The sequence below is a fragment of the Maylandia zebra genome, linkage group LG9 (genome assembly GCF_041146795.1).
Source record: "Maylandia zebra isolate NMK-2024a linkage group LG9, Mzebra_GT3a, whole genome shotgun sequence".
Lineage (NCBI taxonomy): Eukaryota > Metazoa > Chordata > Actinopteri > Cichliformes > Cichlidae > Maylandia > Maylandia zebra.
This window is the reverse complement of record NC_135175.1, coordinates 23,054,369-23,073,713: the sequence shown is the minus strand read 5'-3', so window position 1 is coordinate 23,073,713 and position 19,345 is coordinate 23,054,369. Positions and strand designations below refer to the sequence as shown.

Genomic DNA, 19,345 nt, shown 5'->3' with positions numbered 1-19,345 from the left:
AGAAATACAATTGAATTGAACTGAAACACACTGGCAGTGCAGTATAACTCGGACAGAAAAACACAAAGAGGAACACGGATCATTGATCTGTGTTCCTCTGACACTGATCATTGATCCGTGTTCCTCTGGTCATTGATCGATCTCCACAGAGCCCGGACCTCAGCATTACTGAAGCAGCGTGGGATCATCTTGAGGAAATATAGAAGACAAGGTAGCCAACATCTAAAAACGAGCTTTCAGGAAACCTGGAAAACTATTCCTGAAGAAATGAAAAGTTTCCCAAGAGAGTTCAGGTTGTGCATTCAAGCCAAATATTGACTTTCAAGATCATTAGAATTAACTCAGATTTCGCATTAAATACTGTATTTTCATTTATGTTTGCACATCTCAATAATTCACTGCACCTATTTCTGACATTTCCTAACAAATTCTTTTAAAAAACTGTGGGGCAGCTGAAGAATTTGCATAATACTGTAGGGCATTTTGGGTTTTTTTTTATTTAAAATCCATTTCTCATATTTGATTCCTCACAACACAGTCTATTTCACAAAAAGTAAAGGTTCATTAACCGATTCCACAGTGGGGAATGATTATGTAGAAAGTAATTTATGCAGGAAAACAGGGGAGTGATACAAAAAGATCTAAAAATGGAAAACACTAAAATCAGCTCTATCATCTCTGTGTTTTGTGTCTGTTTTTTTTGAGCTGTTCATGGACGTTGGTCACTTGACAGGTTTTCTTACTCCTGTAACCCTCATACTACAGTATAATCAAGTTTAACGCCCCTATTTTTATAGCTCAATTCAATTCCGACTGACGTGTTGGAATCTATTATTGTGATAATGCTTTGAGCGGCTTTGCAACAGTCAAAAGATCTTTTGTATCCATCTGTTATTGGAATAGGAGTAAGATGTGATCATTTGTGGCTGCAGCTTCTCAACAAAGGATTTATTCAAACAAATGAAAATAATGTCTTGTGTGGCTATTTTTCTCCGCTTTCATTAAACCCTCACTAGTGTGTAGACAAAGTGCAAGAAATATTAGTGTGTAGCTCGTCAGCACTAGAGGACAGAATGCACATTTATCAGCAAGCATGTCTGAATGAATTTTATGTGATACCACAGCGTGTATCTAGCTAAAAGGTAGACGGTTTTTCAACAGTTTTCCTAGAGGGTTGTGTACTACAACCCATCTTTTCTATAATTAGATAAAATCCTTTGCTTGAGATGTTACTGACGATGAGTATTTTGATGTGTTACAGCACAAATTCCCCAGCTGGTTCTCAATTTATCATTTATGAAGTTCAGCTCGCTCAGCTCTACCCGACTTTTCTGAAATTTTATTCCAGCTCTACTTTTTAATCTCAGCAGGCTCACACATGATGAAATTGTTGACAAGCACGTTAACACGCATTTCTCGTTAACAAGCTTGAAATGAGCGAGGCGGGAGAAAGCTAACATGTAGACAGCGCCGTACCTGCTGCTGCCGCCGCAGCACAACCAATTTATTTTCCTTCTTGCGGACATATTAGCTCAGTCCAGCTGTGAGGTTACTTTCTCTAATAGACAGACCAAAAAAAACTGAAAGACTTTTCTTTCTTTTTTCTTACAATCACAGTTTCTGGTTATCATTATAGACTACATAAAAATAGATGGGACCTCTGGGTTTTTATGGCTAATTTATGCTCGCCAGATTGGTCTCTTTGCACAAAAAGAGTGATGCCGCTACAGCTCCTTACCATCTATGGACCCAGTATGCTCGCCGTAACCTTTAGTGTTTTTCCATTGCCGCAAAATCGTCATATGGCAAGCGTAAACGGATGCGGGTGTGCGATTTCTGTCAGTACACAAAGCGACCAATTTGGCAGGTATAATTGGGCCCTTATATAAGTGCTGAGGGCACAAGTACTCGCCACAGTGTCCTCCTGAACAACAGGTGTCGGCCTTCAGAGAGAACCTCCACTGCAGTGCTGGTATAAGAGGAGATGTCAAAACCAGAAGCAAAGAAGCCTCCCTCTGTAAAATCTGTGAATCGCCAAGCTTCTGTACTTATATATCATTAAAATGCTGCTAAAAGATTGATTTGTGTCTTGACCCTGGCTGCGGCACCTGGTTAGAAAAACCCAGAGGTACTCGAACAGCTGAAACAACACCAAAGGGTGAGCCAGCACTGATGATGACACTTTTGGCCCATGGTGCCATTCGTGGCTGTGAGAACTGTGTCTAAATGCGCTCTCATAGTGTTTGAATTCCTTAAACCTGCATCTTTCCTACTGGCCAGCAGCGAACAACTTCTCTGGTTGTGGCAAGTAGTCAGACTGTACAGCACTCCATGAGAACCCACCCACCCCCACCCAATGTACACTTGAGATACAGGCTCAGTAAACATTTGGCTACTGAGTTCTTGGTCTCTAATGCTATTTTTAAATCCTCTCCAAAGCAGCATGGTGTTCATTTTGAAAATTGTGGTCCCATTTATAGCAAAAATAGACAATAATGCTGGGTACGGTTTTGGGCACTGCTTGCATAGCGTCCTGGGGTTCAGGAGTCCCATCCAACACTTCTGCCACTTCTGGTTTCCAAAAACCATACTTGCAGTCACCAAAACACTGAACTCCCGGCTTCAAAACATTAGTCTACAGCCCATTATGGTGACTGTTATATACAGTGTTAGGCTACCGTCCACCTGATAGTGATGGAGTAGCCGACACAGATTCGTCATGAGAAGTAGGCTAACACTGTGGAGCAGATGCTGGTGTAGCGTGTCGGCCAAGCTTGCAGAACGGCTTATCGCTGCCTGGAAAAGAGGTTCCTCAGGGCATTGTTGTAGTTCTTATTAAATGCGGTGTATATAAGTGGGTTAAAGAAGGAGTTGGAGTAGCCCAGCCACAAGAAGATGCTCTTCCAGATAGGTGGGATGTCGCAGGAACACAGCGGGACGATGAGCTCGGTGATGAAGAAGGGGATCCAGCAGAGCACAAACACGCCAATCAGAATGCCTACCATCAGCGCAGCCTTCTTCTCCTTCTGCTCGCGCCACGTGTCCCCGTCTGTCTGGAAGGTCACGGTGGCGTGGCGCACAGTAAACACCATCTGGGGCTGCTGTGTCTCCTCCTTTACCTAGGAGACAGCCAATCAGGAAATAAATCACTTAACCCATCGAATTATTAATCAATCTGGGAAATCTGATTAGCTCTTAAATAAGCAAAGCAATGTCTTCTACAATGCAGGTCAGAGATAAGCAAATGTGGAAGTGAAAATGTTGAGGCTGCTCAGCAGAAGATGGATATTAGGCTGGTGGGGAAATGATGTGTGGATCAGCTGGTTGATCAACAAGCCAAAGCTTATTCTTTCATTCCACGCGCGCACACACACACACACACTGAGAATCTAAAGCCAGAGCTGTGTTTTAATCTGCAGTTTCCAGAAGCCCATTTTCTCCATTTTGCAAACACAAGCACAGCCAGGAAGAGAAATGTCAACATTTATCCTCTGACTTTCTCCTCTCTTACTGTCGCCTGGTGGATCTCAAGGCCGACGTTATTTCTTGTTCATCCGGTTAAGTTCAGGTCGCAGCATTTATAAAGACAAACTATCTGTCGAAATGTGTTGGAAGAAAAGCAGAAAGGACAACAGTCTACACTGTTGTGTCCTGTACAACATTTAAGCAAGAACCTGCACTCCGGTACAGGAACTTTTACTCTCTGGAGTAAATTTAGTTGAATCAATACAGGTCACTGTACAATATAACGGATGAGATAGACGAAGCAAATCCTTTTACAGCAGAGGCCAGGAGTTAAAAGCATATTGCCGCTGGCATGGGGGCTTATAATTTAAGAAATGGTTCAATATAATAGTAAAAGATGCAGCTGCTAAAATGGGCACTTATATAACTGCAAGTATGCCTTTATATACAGCAGGTGAATGAGTCTAAGATGTGTAAAAAGTTCACGTTTTTAAGCGTTTAATCCAATGATTAATCCTTAGGTAAGTTTAAGCGATTGCATGAGGTAAATATCAGCGTATTAGTTTAGAATCTGTTTCGTGAGTGCACAGGGACAAGAAGCTGGCTTACAGCTAATGTTTGTGCAGTTATTTTATGTTTGGGCTAAAATATAAAATGCTGTCAACACAGTTTGACAGTAAATTTTTACTGAAAGCTTGAACACAGTCCAAAAGACTGATGCATTAGGATTTGTGGAGTCATTCAAGCCATTTTCTTGAGGCTTTTGGCATTCTCAAGTTATCTGTGCAACTAGGTCAGGAATCTTACCTCAGTGAACTCTATTTCTGGTGCATTGTGTGTTTATGTATGTGTGTGAGTGGGTGTTTTTAATGGATCAGTGTAGGAAGTTTATTATCTTGGATGCTGATGCCACTTGCTCACATCATACATCGGTGCAGGCACACTGGAGGGCTCGGTGTATGCTTGGAAATGATTAGAGCAAACTTTGACGAAATACTGAGCGACATAAAACGTAACCAGTGGTGGATATGTCTGTGGAAAACAAAAATCACAAATTAAACATATTCCGCGTTGTATAATTGCTATAGCTGGATGAATGATTGTCTGTGTAATGAAACTTGACACGAATGTTCATCAAAGCAATAACAGATGTGGATAATTTACTGGGTGATCGGCCCTCCTTGACCAAGAGTTAATAATTTTGTCACGCTTGCATAACAAATGTGTATCTTGAGGAATTGGGAAAATTATGGACATTAAATAAATGAAATTAATAAATGAGATAAATAAAATCCCAACACTTTGCATTTTTTTGTTTTTGTTTTTACTTCTGTGGCTGCTTGCTAAAGCCTGAGAATCCCTGGATGCTAAATGACTTTATAAGTAGCCTTTCATAGTTTAGGGAAAAGGATTGTTTTTGTAAGACTGTAAAAGTAGCGTAATCTATCACTGATGTGTTGTAAACCCAAGTGAAAAGAAAACTTCCCTGATTAAATGTTTGCTTAATGGAGAGACCTTTTGTATCTGCTGATTATAATAACACCAAAGCCAGATGCATGTTTCATGAAAGATGCCGGAGGTAGTATTTATAGTTTTCTACCTTCTTCCTACGCACATTAACAGTCTGATGGTGATGAGCAGGATGGCTTTATGCTCACACACCGGATACTTATGTTTCCCTGATCACATCAGAGTAATTTATCAGCCAATATAAAAAATAACCGCACAGCAATCCATATTTGCAGGTCAGAGGCAATAGCTGGTTGATGAAGGAAAGGGAGAGCGGTGATACTGTAACCTACGTGAGGAGTTATTATATAAAATTAAAGTAATTACCTCAGCCATGGGTGTGATTGTGTTGGACTTGCGGGAGCCAATCCGAAATTTGGCAGCCTTGTAGATCTTCCAATAAACAAAGAGAACCACACAAAGAGGGAGGTAAAACGCCCCAAAGGTGGAGAAAATGGTGTAGGAAGGCTCCTGGCTCACCTGGCACTTCATTCCCTCTGAGTAAGTCTCTCCCCAGCCGAAGAGCGGTGACAAGGAGATGATAGAGGACAGCAGCCAAGTGAGCGCTATCATCACATTGGAGATCTTTTTGCGTGTCTTGAGTGTGTACTGCAGGTGCCTAGTGATGGACCAGTAGCGGTCCAGCGCAATGGCCGTCACGTTCCAGATGCTGGCTGTGCAGCAGAGCACGTCGAATGAGATCCACACCTGGCACAGGACGCGCCCCAGTTTCCACAGTCTGCCGTTCAGCTCATGGACAAGGCTTAGGGGCATGACCAGAGCCGCCACCATCACATCTGAGATGGCCATCGAAGCCACCAGGTTGTGGGGCACTCGGTGAAACGTTCTCACCCTCAGGATGGTGACCAGCACCAGCAAGTTCCACACGAAGGTGGCCACCACCAGCATCGCCAGTAAAGTGAGAGTGAGAACGCTGAAGACAGAAAAGGGGCGGTAGATGTTTCCTCCGGAGTCATGGCCGTCCAAAGCTCCAGTGAAGTTGACTGTGAGCGTGCTGGTGTTAGGGTACGTCATGGTAGCTGCTCACAGCCCTGCAGCCAAAGACGATTCAGCGACAGCGTCTGCAGACAGCTCATGCATTCTGCAGCAGGGTGAGAGAAAAAGACACAGATTTAAACCTTAACGGTGCCCTACACACTAAAGGTTAAAGATGCAGTGCTCAAATAATTAGTAGCTTTTACTTCTGGGTTTGCACGAGTGTGCAAATGCACCAGTCTGCACCTATGTGTCATTGACCAAAGAGGTAGTTCAGTGATTTGTTCACAATAGTAAAAGGCACTTGAGCTCCTCATTTCAGTTGTCGAGCAACCTGCCTACAACTTTCAAGTGCAATTTCATCTGCTGTTAAAAAGGCTCAAAAGTACTCGGGGACATCTCTGGTTCAGGAAAAGGCCATAAATATTCAGTTTTATCATCCCACTGCTGTCCTTTGATTTCCATCAGAGTGAGGCCTGTTGCACAATGGACAGTTTTAAGTGAAGTCTTTGTTGCAGACTCATTTGGGAAGATCTCATTTTTAATTGAGAGATCCCACCGTTAAGCATTGCGGAGCTGTGTGCTTTCTGTTGTCGCAGGAAGGGGAATCTGTTTCACTTTGAACGAGACTGTGTGGTTGAGAGACCCTCCGCATTACCATACAACTGTCTCAGTTTCAAGCTCGGAATGAAAAGATTTGACATGCCAGCTCTATCAATAGATTCACAGGAGAGGCTCGGCGAGCTGCTCTACACAATTTTCAACAGTGCAGAAACAATGAATCCTAAAACACCAGCCACTTCAACTCTGACAGCTGGCTGTTTGTAAAGTATTGATCTGTACAGCTCGCAACTACTGTAAACACTCTGAAGAGACCAACTCTCTCACCAGAGAAAAAGTTCGATAAATGGCCACATTACCAACAAACTTGAAAAATATACAAACACATTTGCCTAACATTAAAAATCTTTACTGGTTTGTTTATCCACAGGACTCTGGTATGATAGCCAATACACATCTGACTCACAGGAGCCTCATTTTTAGCAGCATCTCTCGGGGCAATAATGATTTCATGCATCGTGTTTTGGGACACATATTCAGACAAACCTAATTTAGCAATGTTAATTTTAGTCATTAATCGTGAGTCCTTATTTATACATTCACAGTTTAAATTACTCTTCCTGCTTTAGCATATTCCTATGACTTATTCTGTCTTTCGGGAATCCTCCCAAGCTTTTTAAAAGCACAGATCACAGTTTCTGAGCTTGACCCAGTGTACCGGAGCCATTTAAAGCAGATTTGTACCTGTGATGTGGAATATTGAATAAAAGCATTCATTTTGCATGGCTCTCCTTCTAGCTCGGGTTTTTTTTTTTTTTTTTTTTTTTACAAGGTCTTGAAGCAAAGTGTCGATAATGACCACAACTAATGCACATCATACTGCTGAAATAATTGGCTGTAACTGAGGTTTTTTTTTTATTAATTTCTTTTTAATTACAGAATTTAATGAGTAGGATGAAAGTTTTCTGGCTGTTTGGCTGCATTACTTTTGGCTATATTATGAAACAATCAATATGATAAATAAGCTAAAGTTTGCCCAAATTCTACCTTTTTTTCCCTGTAGTACAACCAACCAAGAAGGGCAACTAAAATAAACTCTGTGAAATGCTTCATTCATGCTTCTACACCCAAGGGACCGTGTCAGATTGAGTTACCTTTTATCAATCACTGGGCTTTATGAGTAAGGCCCGATGGGTAATAACAACACCGGCCACGTCTCTATCAGTTTCTATACATAAGTGACATGTGACACCGTCTCTTAGCATCACAATCCATCCCCTCTAATCAAAGGTTCCACCTCAAGCACACCAATGGGCTCTGTGCTCTCTCTTCTCCCCGCTCCTATTAACAAGCCTAATAGCCATGAAATTGGACAACTGTTATGAAAGGAAGAGGCAATCAAAACATGCGGCATTTGGCAAAGCAATGCTGCAGTTTCTCCAGGGACATCACAGGCCAGGTGTCTCAAAAGACGGCTGTCACTCACTCAAAGTCTGAGGCACATGGCAGAAAGAATAAAAAAGACAACAAATTGTATGTGTAAGCATATGGGAGAAGAGCGAAGAGTGAGACACTGGCAGAAAAGTCTAAGATGGCAAAATCAAAGCATGAGAGCTGAATAGATCTCGTTTTTAATGTTATTCCACACAGCTGTGTTGGGAAAATGTCAGTTCAGGTCAGATGTTGTCTTAATACTTGTGCCAGCTGGTTCACTGAGCATATTTGCTTGCCATCCTTTTGGGGATTTTACTTGAGAAAAGATCTGTCTGAGAAGATCTGTACACAGCGTACTTTGTGGTAGGAGGACCAAAGAGAAATGATATTTATAACCGTGACGAATTTTCATGATTCTGACAGACCTGCGAAAGATAATGCAGTTCAAATGAACAAATCTATCTGCATTTGAAATCTGTTTCTGAACTTCAGACTCTTTTGAAGGATAACCACACTGCAGCCAATACTGCAGCAATCAAGAAGCCATTCCTTTATTTGATTGGGGGCAGCAAAAATAGGAGAATGCCTTTTATACGTTTGCTATGATTGCTTTTTATTGTTGCACTTATTTCTGACCTCCTGCTGTAAAAGGGAAAGAGTTTTGCTTTCCCTTTATTTATGCTGCTTCTGATTATATGTGTTTTTTTTAATACTACTGCAATCAGCTTGCAATTTTAAACAATATATTCCCTGGATTACTCCAGAAACAGAGTTGGGTAAGAAAGGAATTTGTTTTGTTATTTTCATTTTCATCTTTGTGTCCAAAAGCACTTCCACAGCCTTTTGATTAAATCTGCAAGAGTGTGGATGACATACTCGTTGTGTTAAGCTCGCCACTCTGAAACTGTTGTATATTCATTTGTTATACAATTTTCCCCATGGGGAATCTCGGAGCTGACATTTGGAGGTGTATGGAGGGGAGCTATGTAGATGTGTCCTCTGACTTGAGTGATAATAAAAGCGCAAGGCAGCATAAAGCAAACCTCTAAATCTCTTGTGCGTTCAGCACCTCTACCATGATTTCATACCAGTCTAATCTCTCTTTCTCTGTGGGTCTCCTGTTTTCCAAATCCTCGGATCACATGATCTTTACAACTCTTTATGTGGTTCTGTGAAATTTACGGCAATTTGACAAAAACAATCAAACTTTACCATTTTAATAGTCAGAAATCTCATCTCAGTGGAGATCACTTGTCCCGTGAGGTTTCCTATCTGCGCTCGTCTCTGCTTGCAGACGGTAATCAAGCCAAAGACACTTGTTACACACCACCTCACAAAACGCGTTCCCACTTTTGAACTCCAGTGTAAAAAGAAATTATAGCCCCGTTGCTTGTTAGAAAATAAGAAAGGGGAAAAAAAACACACTGGGCGGCCAATGATTCGTATCAATTCATTGTTAACTCACCCCGTTGCCAGATACGCGTCCAGCACAAGACCAGCTCTGCTCGCTCTCCATCGTATTTCACTTTGCTGCTCTGTCAGAGGAGTGATTGAACCGCCTCGCTCAGTGCGGATGACAGCAGAAGCACACCTCGCACTGAGGATACAGAGGCGCTGGAATGAACCACACTGGTGGTCTGGAGGGGGAACTGAGTGCACTCAAATGATAAGCACTGGCTTTCCGGGTGTGCGAGAGACGTGCGCGCGCGCGTGTTTTTACGAGGGAAGCGCTTTATTTTGAGATGCGCGTGGTGCGCGAGGAGACGACGTCTCGGGCCCGTCAGAGTTTTCATCCTGCTCAGAAAACATTCCCTCTCGCTAATTAGTCTTACTCTGCAGGGATCAGATGTGGCTTGAGGAGACACGGCTCATGCTGCTTTATGATGGATGATATTCGTGCCACCACCACTCCCGTGGCATTTCCTCTAACCCACACCATCTTGATTAATCCATATTTCGCGGAATGTAATTCAGATCCAATTTGTGCGCAGGATCGCGGCTGTGTACAACTTGTAATCGAGTTTCTCTCGACTGGGCTTTGTGGAATACCCACTGGGAAACTTCATTTGTCCCGCGAAAATGGCCTGAGAAAATGATTAATTTAATTAAATCATCACAGTCAGCACCAGAACACTGCGAGGCTGTTTAGCCGGCCATCTGTCACTTAAGAGTCTATTGGTGATGCTTCCATTCGGATACAAAACAGCTTTTCTTCTTAATGGTGATTGCCTGCGAAAAAATAATAGAGCTGTAGGTGGACAGAGAAAGGTGCTCCCGTCAGATTTTATAATGTCAGGCTGTGAATGAGACTGACATCAAGCTATCGAGAAATACATTAGAAGTCGTCTGAGCAATGCCTTAGCTATAAAAAGACCAGCAGTCCCTACAGTGACTGATAATAGGTGTACCCATATAAAAAATTGTGGTTTCAGCACCATGGTCAGCAACATCACCCCCACATTTATTTATTTATTTATTTATTTATTTATTTATTTATAGAAAACAATATAGCATCATAAATAAATCCAGTTTGTTTCAGCACAAGATTCAGCATCTTACAGGTAACACTTACCTCCTCCTAATCCTTGGGATTAGCTTGAAAATGCTCGAGCAGAGTAAGTGTGGTCTATCACTAACCCTGAAATATGCAGCTGTTTACAGCCAGAGGGACTCTTGGAGTTTTTTTTTAAATTTATTTATTTGAAATCACACCATCTTCTGCTCAAGGAAAACATTTATGTGACTCTACTACGTCCCTGCCTCCTATCCAATCACCCCATCCTCCCCTCCCTCTCCTTCCTCCTTAACAGCCCCTTACAGGTGAGGCAGAAAATCAAATCAGCTTAGCGGTGGCTTCCGCAGTCACTGCTGAATAACCTGTTTTGCAAAATTGTATCTTGCTAATTATAGAGGTACGAATGCATTAATGCAACCCACTTAAAGTGACACTGCAATGTGCTCCTCATTAGAACAGATGATATACTTGCACTTCCAGCTGTTTAGTTTCAAGCTGATGAAAATACACTGCAGTTAATAAAAACAGAGCGCCGGATGGGTCTCACATCATGCAGTGTAATCTGTTCTTCAGTTATTTTCATAACTGAACTGTGCTTTTGAGCGTGTCACTGGATGAACTACTGCATCCTGTTCTGAGCTGCTGTGATTCACCTTAAATGTAAACATCAAACTTCCTCCGCTCTCTGTTCCCTCTTATCTGAGGCAAAGGGTCCCCTTTTTTTTCTCTTTATTCTCCAGGCACTGTCCTGCAAATCACATCTCTGACCTTGTTACGCCAGACTGCACCCATCCCCATAAATAGCCAGTCATCAATTATTCCCATTACTACAAGAATTTTATGCTCCCAGTAACTATAACTTTAGGTTGTGGAAAACGGCCAGGGAGAAATTACGATATGGCCTTGGGACAGAGGCTTTGCTGTTAAATCACAGGCTGTGCCTGCGTGTCTGGTTTGCAGTTATTGTGCAGTGAATGATGGAATGGTATATACAGAATAGACATACAGATAGACATAGAATTTCATTTTAGAGCAACTTCCCTTTGCTATGTGATCCTACAGAGTCACATGTGGGTCATTTATGTCAATGAATTATATATAATAAAAGTGGAACTGCTCAAATGAAGCAGTGAAATGATTTATTGAGCCTTTCAGAGGGTCATAAATGTAATATAGGAGTCCACGTCCCCAACCATCATATTAATAGCTATTCATTGGCTACTCAGTACTTTCGCATAATTTAACATGCTATAGAAAGGCGAATGTGCAGAATGTCCTTGCCTTTTGCACTGGGGGGGGTTCAGCACACTTCCATAGGTGACACTAAATGATGTGACGGGCTAAATATACTGGTGAATGTAAAATACTAAACTTACACACCTGTACACTGTCAAGATTCAGTGCCAGCTCTCCTTGAAAGTTAAAGCTAAAGGTCTGCACTGTAACACCCACACCTAATTAAAGCATCTGTATGTCAGTAGCTGGCGAAGCAGGACTGGGTTCAGACAGGCAAGGTGTTCAGCTACGATGTGCTGAGGCGAGCAGCAAGGACCACTAGATGAAGGAAAGGAAGAAGTGATTCAATACATCAAGAAGATGAAGAAGTGGCGGTTCTCTATCGACAGGCTGTTGGCACAGCACACAGGGAGCAGAAATTGCTGCTCGTGAACAATGGTCCCAGCTTGTACTAAAAATACAGCCACGGTAAAACGAAAGTGCACGCTCCTCCTCTCAAGTTTTACATACCCAGATATGATAAAAAATAATAATAATAAAATCTGTAGGTGAGTACAACTTGGCAACACATGCCATATTACATAGTGCTATTGTTTATTTAACAAAATCCAAGCCAAAATTCAGAAGGAGCCCAAACCATCACCCCTCCACCACTGTGCTTTGCAGTTGGTATGAGGTGTTTGTGCTAATGTGCTGTGTTTAGTTTTTGCCACATGTGGTGAGCAAATATCTCCAGTTTGGTTGCATCCAGCAAGGTTAGCGGTTTGTTCCAGATTTGCTGCCACAGTCTTTTTAGGGAGAAGACACTTTATCCTGGCAGCTCTTTTAAACAAGTCATACTTCTTCAGTCTTTTTTCTAATTGTGATGTCATGAATTTTAACATATCAGCTGAGGTCTGTAGAGCCTGAGATGTAGCTCCTGGGTTTTGTTGACCAAGGTGCATCTCTTTTGCATTATGACAGCTGTGATAGACTCCGGCACCCCCGCAACTCTGAAATGGATAAGCAGAAGGAAATGGATGCGTGTCATAATACAGTCTGACCTTGTGATGAATTTGCTGGGATGTCCACTCCTGGGAAGATTGACAACTGTCTTGAATGGTTTCTACTTGTGAATAACCTTTCTGACTCTAGAAAGATGGACTTCAAATTGTTTGGGCATGGCATTGTAACCCTTCCTAGATTGATGAGCAGCATCAGTTGCTTCTTTAAGATCATAGCTGATGTCTTTCTTCCATGGCATCCATCCATCTTAATTTTTCTGAAAGCAGTAAGGGTGCACTTTGTTTTTCCACACACTGCATTTTGACTTAATTTGTGCTAAATAAATAATGACATGCTGTAACATTTAAAAGGTCGTATTTTTACACAGTTGTAGCCTAAAGCTGTTTGAATTTTGCGACATGTTTAACTGAGAAAAAGATTTGTCATTATTAAAAAGCTACCCTCTAAAAATAGGTGTAGATGTAAGAGTGGATGCTTGCAGGTCTCCCTGCTTTGGCCCTGTGACTGACACGTTCGGGTTTATCCCACTTATTTCCTTATTACAGCCAAAATAGGTTGCAATCTTCTTCGAGTCTTCATTCATCTTCATCATGATTAGTGTGCGCTGATCATTGTAGTGACTTCATTTCTTGATTTGTTTGGATCTTTGTGTTTTCTGTCTAATCTTGGATGTAAAGTGTTTATTTAGAACCTTCTGTCTGCATCAGTGCAATTTTATTCTGTCTTTGTTTTATAATAGCTTGTTGTCATTAAGGCCCCCAAAGGAATGGCTGTGATATATCATCTACAGCTATAAGCCATTGATTTCAGACAATCACATTTTATTTTATTTTATTTTTTAGATTTCGGTTGTTATGGTTGTTTACATATCTTTGCATCTAGCATTGAATTTTAAGTTGTTATCGACACACTACCTTTTTTATTCCATCTATATGATCTTCTACGAAATATTTGGTGGCTTGTTAGGCGTTGCACATACCGTGGTGGACCGAGGTGTCCTTATTGTACAGCAATCATCATGATAAATTACTCTGACTGTAGAGCTAGACTAGAAATCCTGTAACACACTCCTATGTTATGAGAATTTCAAGCTGCTGCAAATGACAGAATGAGGCTTTTCTTTTCTACAAATGCAATTTTAAGGGTAATATGATATAAGAGGAATGTTCATATTTATACATTATGACTCCATGCAAGCTAACCATGTAAATCTGACCCCTTTATGCTTTCACAGCTTGTTTCCAAGGGAATAAATATGCACTAAACTGTTGTTTCCCCTCGTTGTTGCTACTAATATATTTCACTTTATATTTAGATCTTACAAAAGGCAGTAAAGAGATTTAGTATATGTCAGTCAGGAAAGGAGTTTTCAAGCGCCACAATGCAGATGATCTTCAGCCTTATTCACACATTTAGAGAGATGACACATGGAGTGCAGCGCATTTCAAAACACAATGAGTCAGTGCGAGAACTGTGCATCCTCGGTCACTTAACTCCTCGAGTAAACGGCATTATAGCTATCTGTCAAAAAACGAACACACATCTCTTCTCTCCAAAAGCAAACACAGTTTCTCATTCATAGCCTTCAGCTGAGAAACCAATTGTTCCAGCACAGTTTATCCTCATTGTGAATAAGACTTCTAATTCAAGTGGTTAAATGCCAGTTTGAGTGAAGCATTTTCAAAGCATCTCCACTTCACAATTGGATTATTCCGCAAGACGATCTCTCCTGCGTTTATCTTATTAAAGTCCTATCTGTAATCCAGCATGGAGGTTTTCCCCTGAACGATCCTGACATGATTGGATGCTAACCAGACTTTGGTCACCAAAGATCTTAAATAATTCCAACCTTTTGACTAATTGAAAGGGAAGCTTTCACATAAAGCAACGAGGCTAATTTGATAATTGTAATTTAACTATTCTTCCGCCAAAAAAAATATATAATTAAAGCAGTTAATGAACTATTTAAGTCTTTTTAACTGGAAATTGTCTAATTTGAGATTTAATGCCTCAAGTGATCCCCTGACTCATCTTTTAGGTGAATAGCCCGAGGTCTTGCCCTAAAAAAATAAGGAAATTAATAAAGCACTCAAGGTCATGTGCCACGAAAGCATGAGAGAAGCCATCCATACTGCTCCCAGGGACCATCCAAGGTAAAACAGGCTGAAGCTTCATATTATTTTAAAATCACATTAGCATTTTTGAACAGAAGCTTGGGAAGCGCCGTGGTTTGGACTTCCACCAGCTCATCTGATATTGTTTTGCTGCAGCCAGGAAATTCATTAAACATATTCTTTGAGGAGGCATCCTTGCACTGCTTAGCAGCTGAGGCACATACATGCAGTTTGCTGTCAGGGCATAATTATTTCCCTTCATTTTATATATCTGACACATTGGCTGCTTCACTCGAATCCCCCCGTCACCCTGCTTGGTAAAAAAAATAAATAGTGGGAGGAAGAACTAAAGCCCGCTGCCCTCCAACAACACACACACTCTGATACACACCCCAACCCTGCCCAGTGCATCACATGTCATCACAGACATCAGCCAGTGTGTCTGGAGCACTTGTGTAACAGTATGAAGGACCCTTTAAGCTGTAATTTGCTGCAATCAGAGACCCTGGACCTTTGGGGTACAGTGAGTCATATACTTGAAATTGATCCCTCGCTTCTGTTGCCAGACACCATACAGCGAGGGTATACTGTCCTATTTTTTGCCTCCATCTGTAAGCTCCTTGCCTTGCCTTGTCGGTAGGCTTAATATGTAGTCACCAATGACACATCTAATTTAGAAAGATGAGCCGGTCTTCTTTCCCAGCATTTCTTACGGCCTTTAGTACAGGTCTCGATCCCGCGAGCGTGTAATTTTCACCCTACATTAATCTTACAGAAATTTAAATTAAATTATGCACCACACTGACACAGCTCGGAGCCCTATTTCAAAACAGCATCCACTGAGCCCATGAAAATCGCTATTTACCATAATTCTCCCAGCTCTAGGAATATTTCCCTCGACATTAAAATTCATTTAAAACAATAGTGACTGTGGCAGAAATCCATTTCACTTGTAGATTAAACGGCCGCTTCAACACAATCAGAGAAATTTGCTGTATTTGGTTGGACAAACAAAATTTACGTTGAGGAAAGGTTCCTGCTAAATCAGGAACAAATCCTGTGTTGGTGAAACGAAATGAAACGGAAAAGAGTGAACGTTCACACAAACGCTTTACCTGAACGGGCTCCAACGGAAATGTGTGTCCTTGGTGGCAGATAGGGCTGTTGAGATGCTATCACTTGAATACTAGATGCTTTTGCAAATATGGCGCTGTAACTAATTGTCTTCTGCGTAACATGAATAAAAATGGGCTACTGGCTGTTAGATTGCTCATGTACCTTATTCTCTGCTAGATTCTCATTTTCTGCTATTTTTAGTGTCTCCTGACTTGGGTTTACCATTTGCACTGAAACAGTTACTTGGATTTATTTTATCTTTGTTTCTTTCAGTTTGAAAGAAACCTATTCCAGCAGATGGTGCCTGGTTCTTCCTGTTAAAAGGGAGTTTTTCCTTCCCACTTTCGCCAAGTGCTTGCTTTGAGGGCATCTAACTGTTGGAGTTTTGTATGTTTTCTCTCTATTATTGTACAGTCTTTATCTTATAATATTAAGCGACTTGAGGCAACTGTTGTTATGATTTGGCACTATATAAATAAAGCCGTGCTGAACTGAATTCAACTGAATTGGTTTCTGCTTTGATGATGATGATGACCAGAATGCTCAGTTTCACAAACCAGCGGCTGACATCACAGTGGCTACATCCATATTTTATACAACATATCAGCATGTAATTTTCTGCATTTGTTTTTCTACATATTTCTCTGTAAGATATTTAAAAGAGTTGCCTATAGTAGAGAATGGTTGAAGGGATGTAAAGAATGGGTTTTTTTGGGGGGGGTTTTTTCTTTTTTTTCTCGTACTACCACTTTAAAAGAGCCTGCTTAGATCTTTAGAGATCTGGAGACAATAAGCATCCTTTTATGTTCTAAGTGCTTCATATGACAAATATGAAAAGGGAGCCAAGAAAGAGCTGACAATTTTTGCGTCGCCCCGTTCCTCAGCTGCACAGAGCTTTTCAGGGAGAAGTCAAGCCTGCAATCTTTTAACATTAGAAACCTTGCAAAGAGATAGACCCCTCTCATTCAGGGTCTTGCTGGGTCAACGTCATTAAATGGAACTTCATGTACAAACAAAAAGCATTTCTGTGGAATAAAGCCTGAATCTTGAATACTCTGTTTGCGCACAGTGCAGTGTGAGTCTTTTTGTGCAGTTTGTGTTTATGAAAAAGAGACCATTTGTGTAGTAGGAATCACATTATTAGATTATTGTGTTCCCCACTGTTTTCTGCTGGCTAACTGAGGAAAGGCCTTGAAGGTTTTTTGTAATAAATTCTAATGTTGTAATCTGTTGTGCACAAGCCACTCAAGATAAATAACTAAGCTAGTCAGTTTTTTTTTTTTAAATCAGTAGGCTTGCAGTGAAGTGAGATGCATAGCAGTAGTTTGACATATTACCAAAGAGATGGACTATATTTAAGTGCTATTAACCTAGGGAGAAGTTGATTGGACTAGACCAGTGATGACACAAACAGTTTGACAGTGTGGGAAAGTGGAAGTGATAAGCTTAGATTAAGCTGACAGCACCTGGGAGCGGACAAATGTGAGGCCATAGATCTATCTATCTGAACTTGCGCATGAGCTTCATTAGTTTACTTGTTACTGGACACTTTATTAGCCACAGCTTCCGACTACCCGGCTGGACTAGTTGGACCCATCTCCCTTGGCTTAATTCTACAACATGCAGATTCAATAAGGTGTTTGAAACATTCCTTAGAGATTTTGATCCATATTAACACTCACCAGACCAGGCAATACTTTTACATTGTCCACTCTCTTCTATTGTAGAATTTGATGAGCTCTTGTGATTTGCACCCTTAGTTTATTGCTCTTAGCTGACAGAAGGGGTTTTCTGCCGCTGATGTGATTAAGGTTCAACGTGTTATGTATTCAAAGATGCTCTTTTGCATACCTTTGTTGTAACAAGGAGTTAACAAGTTCCTGTTTCCTTCCCATCAACTTAAAGCAGTGTGGCCATTTTTCACATTTTTCACAACGCACAAACAGCAAATGGAGATTTTCTCTTTTTCAGATAATTTTCTAAATTGTAGAAGTGGTTGCATGGGAAAAATCACAGTAAATCAGCAGTAATACAAGATCTTTTAGCATTAAGAACCATGCCAAGTTCAAAGCCACTCAAATCACCTCTGTTCCTTACTTTTTTTTTTTTTTTTTTTTGCCTGTCCCGTTTGGCTCTTTTGCCATCAGAATTGTTGTCTAAAGGCAAAGAAAGATGCCCAAAGGATTTACTTTACCAAACTGACCATCCCAGCCTTGCCATAATGGTCCATTTGATTCACCTTTTATTGTTTATTTTATTTTCACTTACTGAACATGGGACAGACTTGACTGGGGGAAAGAAGGGGAGAAAGAAAGAGGGAAAGAGAAACAGCTGAGAAGAGGGACGGGGGAGAAGGGCAAAAAACAAAAACCAACAGAATGAGCAGAAAAAGAAAAAAAAGAAGAAAAAAGAAAAAAAAGCATATATCAATCACCTGGATCACCTGCTGAGAAAGAAAAAAGAAAACAAGCAGAAGAGAACAAGAGTAATAGAATAAACAACATCACAATGATATATGGGAATATGACAGTAAATACTAAATATTAAACATTATTGTGCAGCACATAAGATCAACAGAACACAGTGTGCTTTGAGGTAGGAGCCAAAAAGGGTGTAGTTTGTGGGTGTGATCACCCGTGTGTACACCTGTGAGCATGGACGCGCTTGTTTTTTGTTTTTTAAAAGGTTCCTTCATGTAATGATCTGCTAGAGGGTGTGGGGGGGCCACAGCCCCGTCCTCCAGGGCATGAAGCAGGTATGGAGGAGATCAAAACTCCAGACATCCAGAGGCCCCCAGAACACAAGAGACCAAGGAAGACCAACAGAGGGGCAGCCGCGCCACTGTCCCAGAAAGAGCTGAGGAGAGTCCCAGATGAGGGCTCACTCAGCAGCCGCGGAGCAGAAGCCAGGGGGAGTTGCAGTGACGCGCCCGTGAGCTCCGCCGGCAGCCAGCCGTGCCTGAGTGACCGAGTAAAGAATGGTTTTATTGCCTACATAGGACATTTTGCTGAAATTTCCCAATTACAGTGGCTTCTAAACAGAAACAACATATTTATCTGACAGCTTGATTTACTATTCCTAGAATCACAATAACATTAGAGGCCCCATTTTGGCTGCAGTAAGTAATGAAGGACATCTAAGCCAACTTGTGCCAACATTTCATTAGACAGAATTGACCTCTAGGGCCGTTAATATTCAAGTATGCAGTGTGCTGAGGTTATAAGAGAGCAAAGATATTTTTCTAAAAAAATAAGTACACCCCATGATTCAATAGCTTGGAGAACCAGCTCTATCGACAATAAGTTAAAGTAACTGTTTTCTGTATGAATTTGTCAGTCTCTGACATCACTGTGGAGGACCTTTGACCCACTGTGAAGGACCAAGCAGCAAAGGC

At 41.2% G+C, this 19,345-nt stretch overlaps 1 protein-coding gene across 1 annotated transcript; it reads right to left on the bottom strand.

Annotated features, from left to right (window-relative positions):
* Positions 1–2,414: 2,414 nt before the first annotated feature.
* Positions 2,415–9,569, bottom strand: htr5ab (5-hydroxytryptamine (serotonin) receptor 5A, genome duplicate b). The gene is made up of 3 exons (XM_004546814.3): positions 9,431–9,569; positions 5,302–6,076; positions 2,415–3,119 (listed from the first exon to the last, which is right to left on the bottom strand). The coding sequence occupies exons 2-3, from the start codon at positions 6,007–6,009 to the stop codon at positions 2,787–2,789; spliced, it is 1,041 nt and encodes a 346-aa protein (XP_004546871.1). The 5' UTR covers positions 6,010–6,076; positions 9,431–9,569; the 3' UTR covers positions 2,415–2,786.
* Between the last annotated feature and the right edge of the window lie 9,776 nt (positions 9,570–19,345).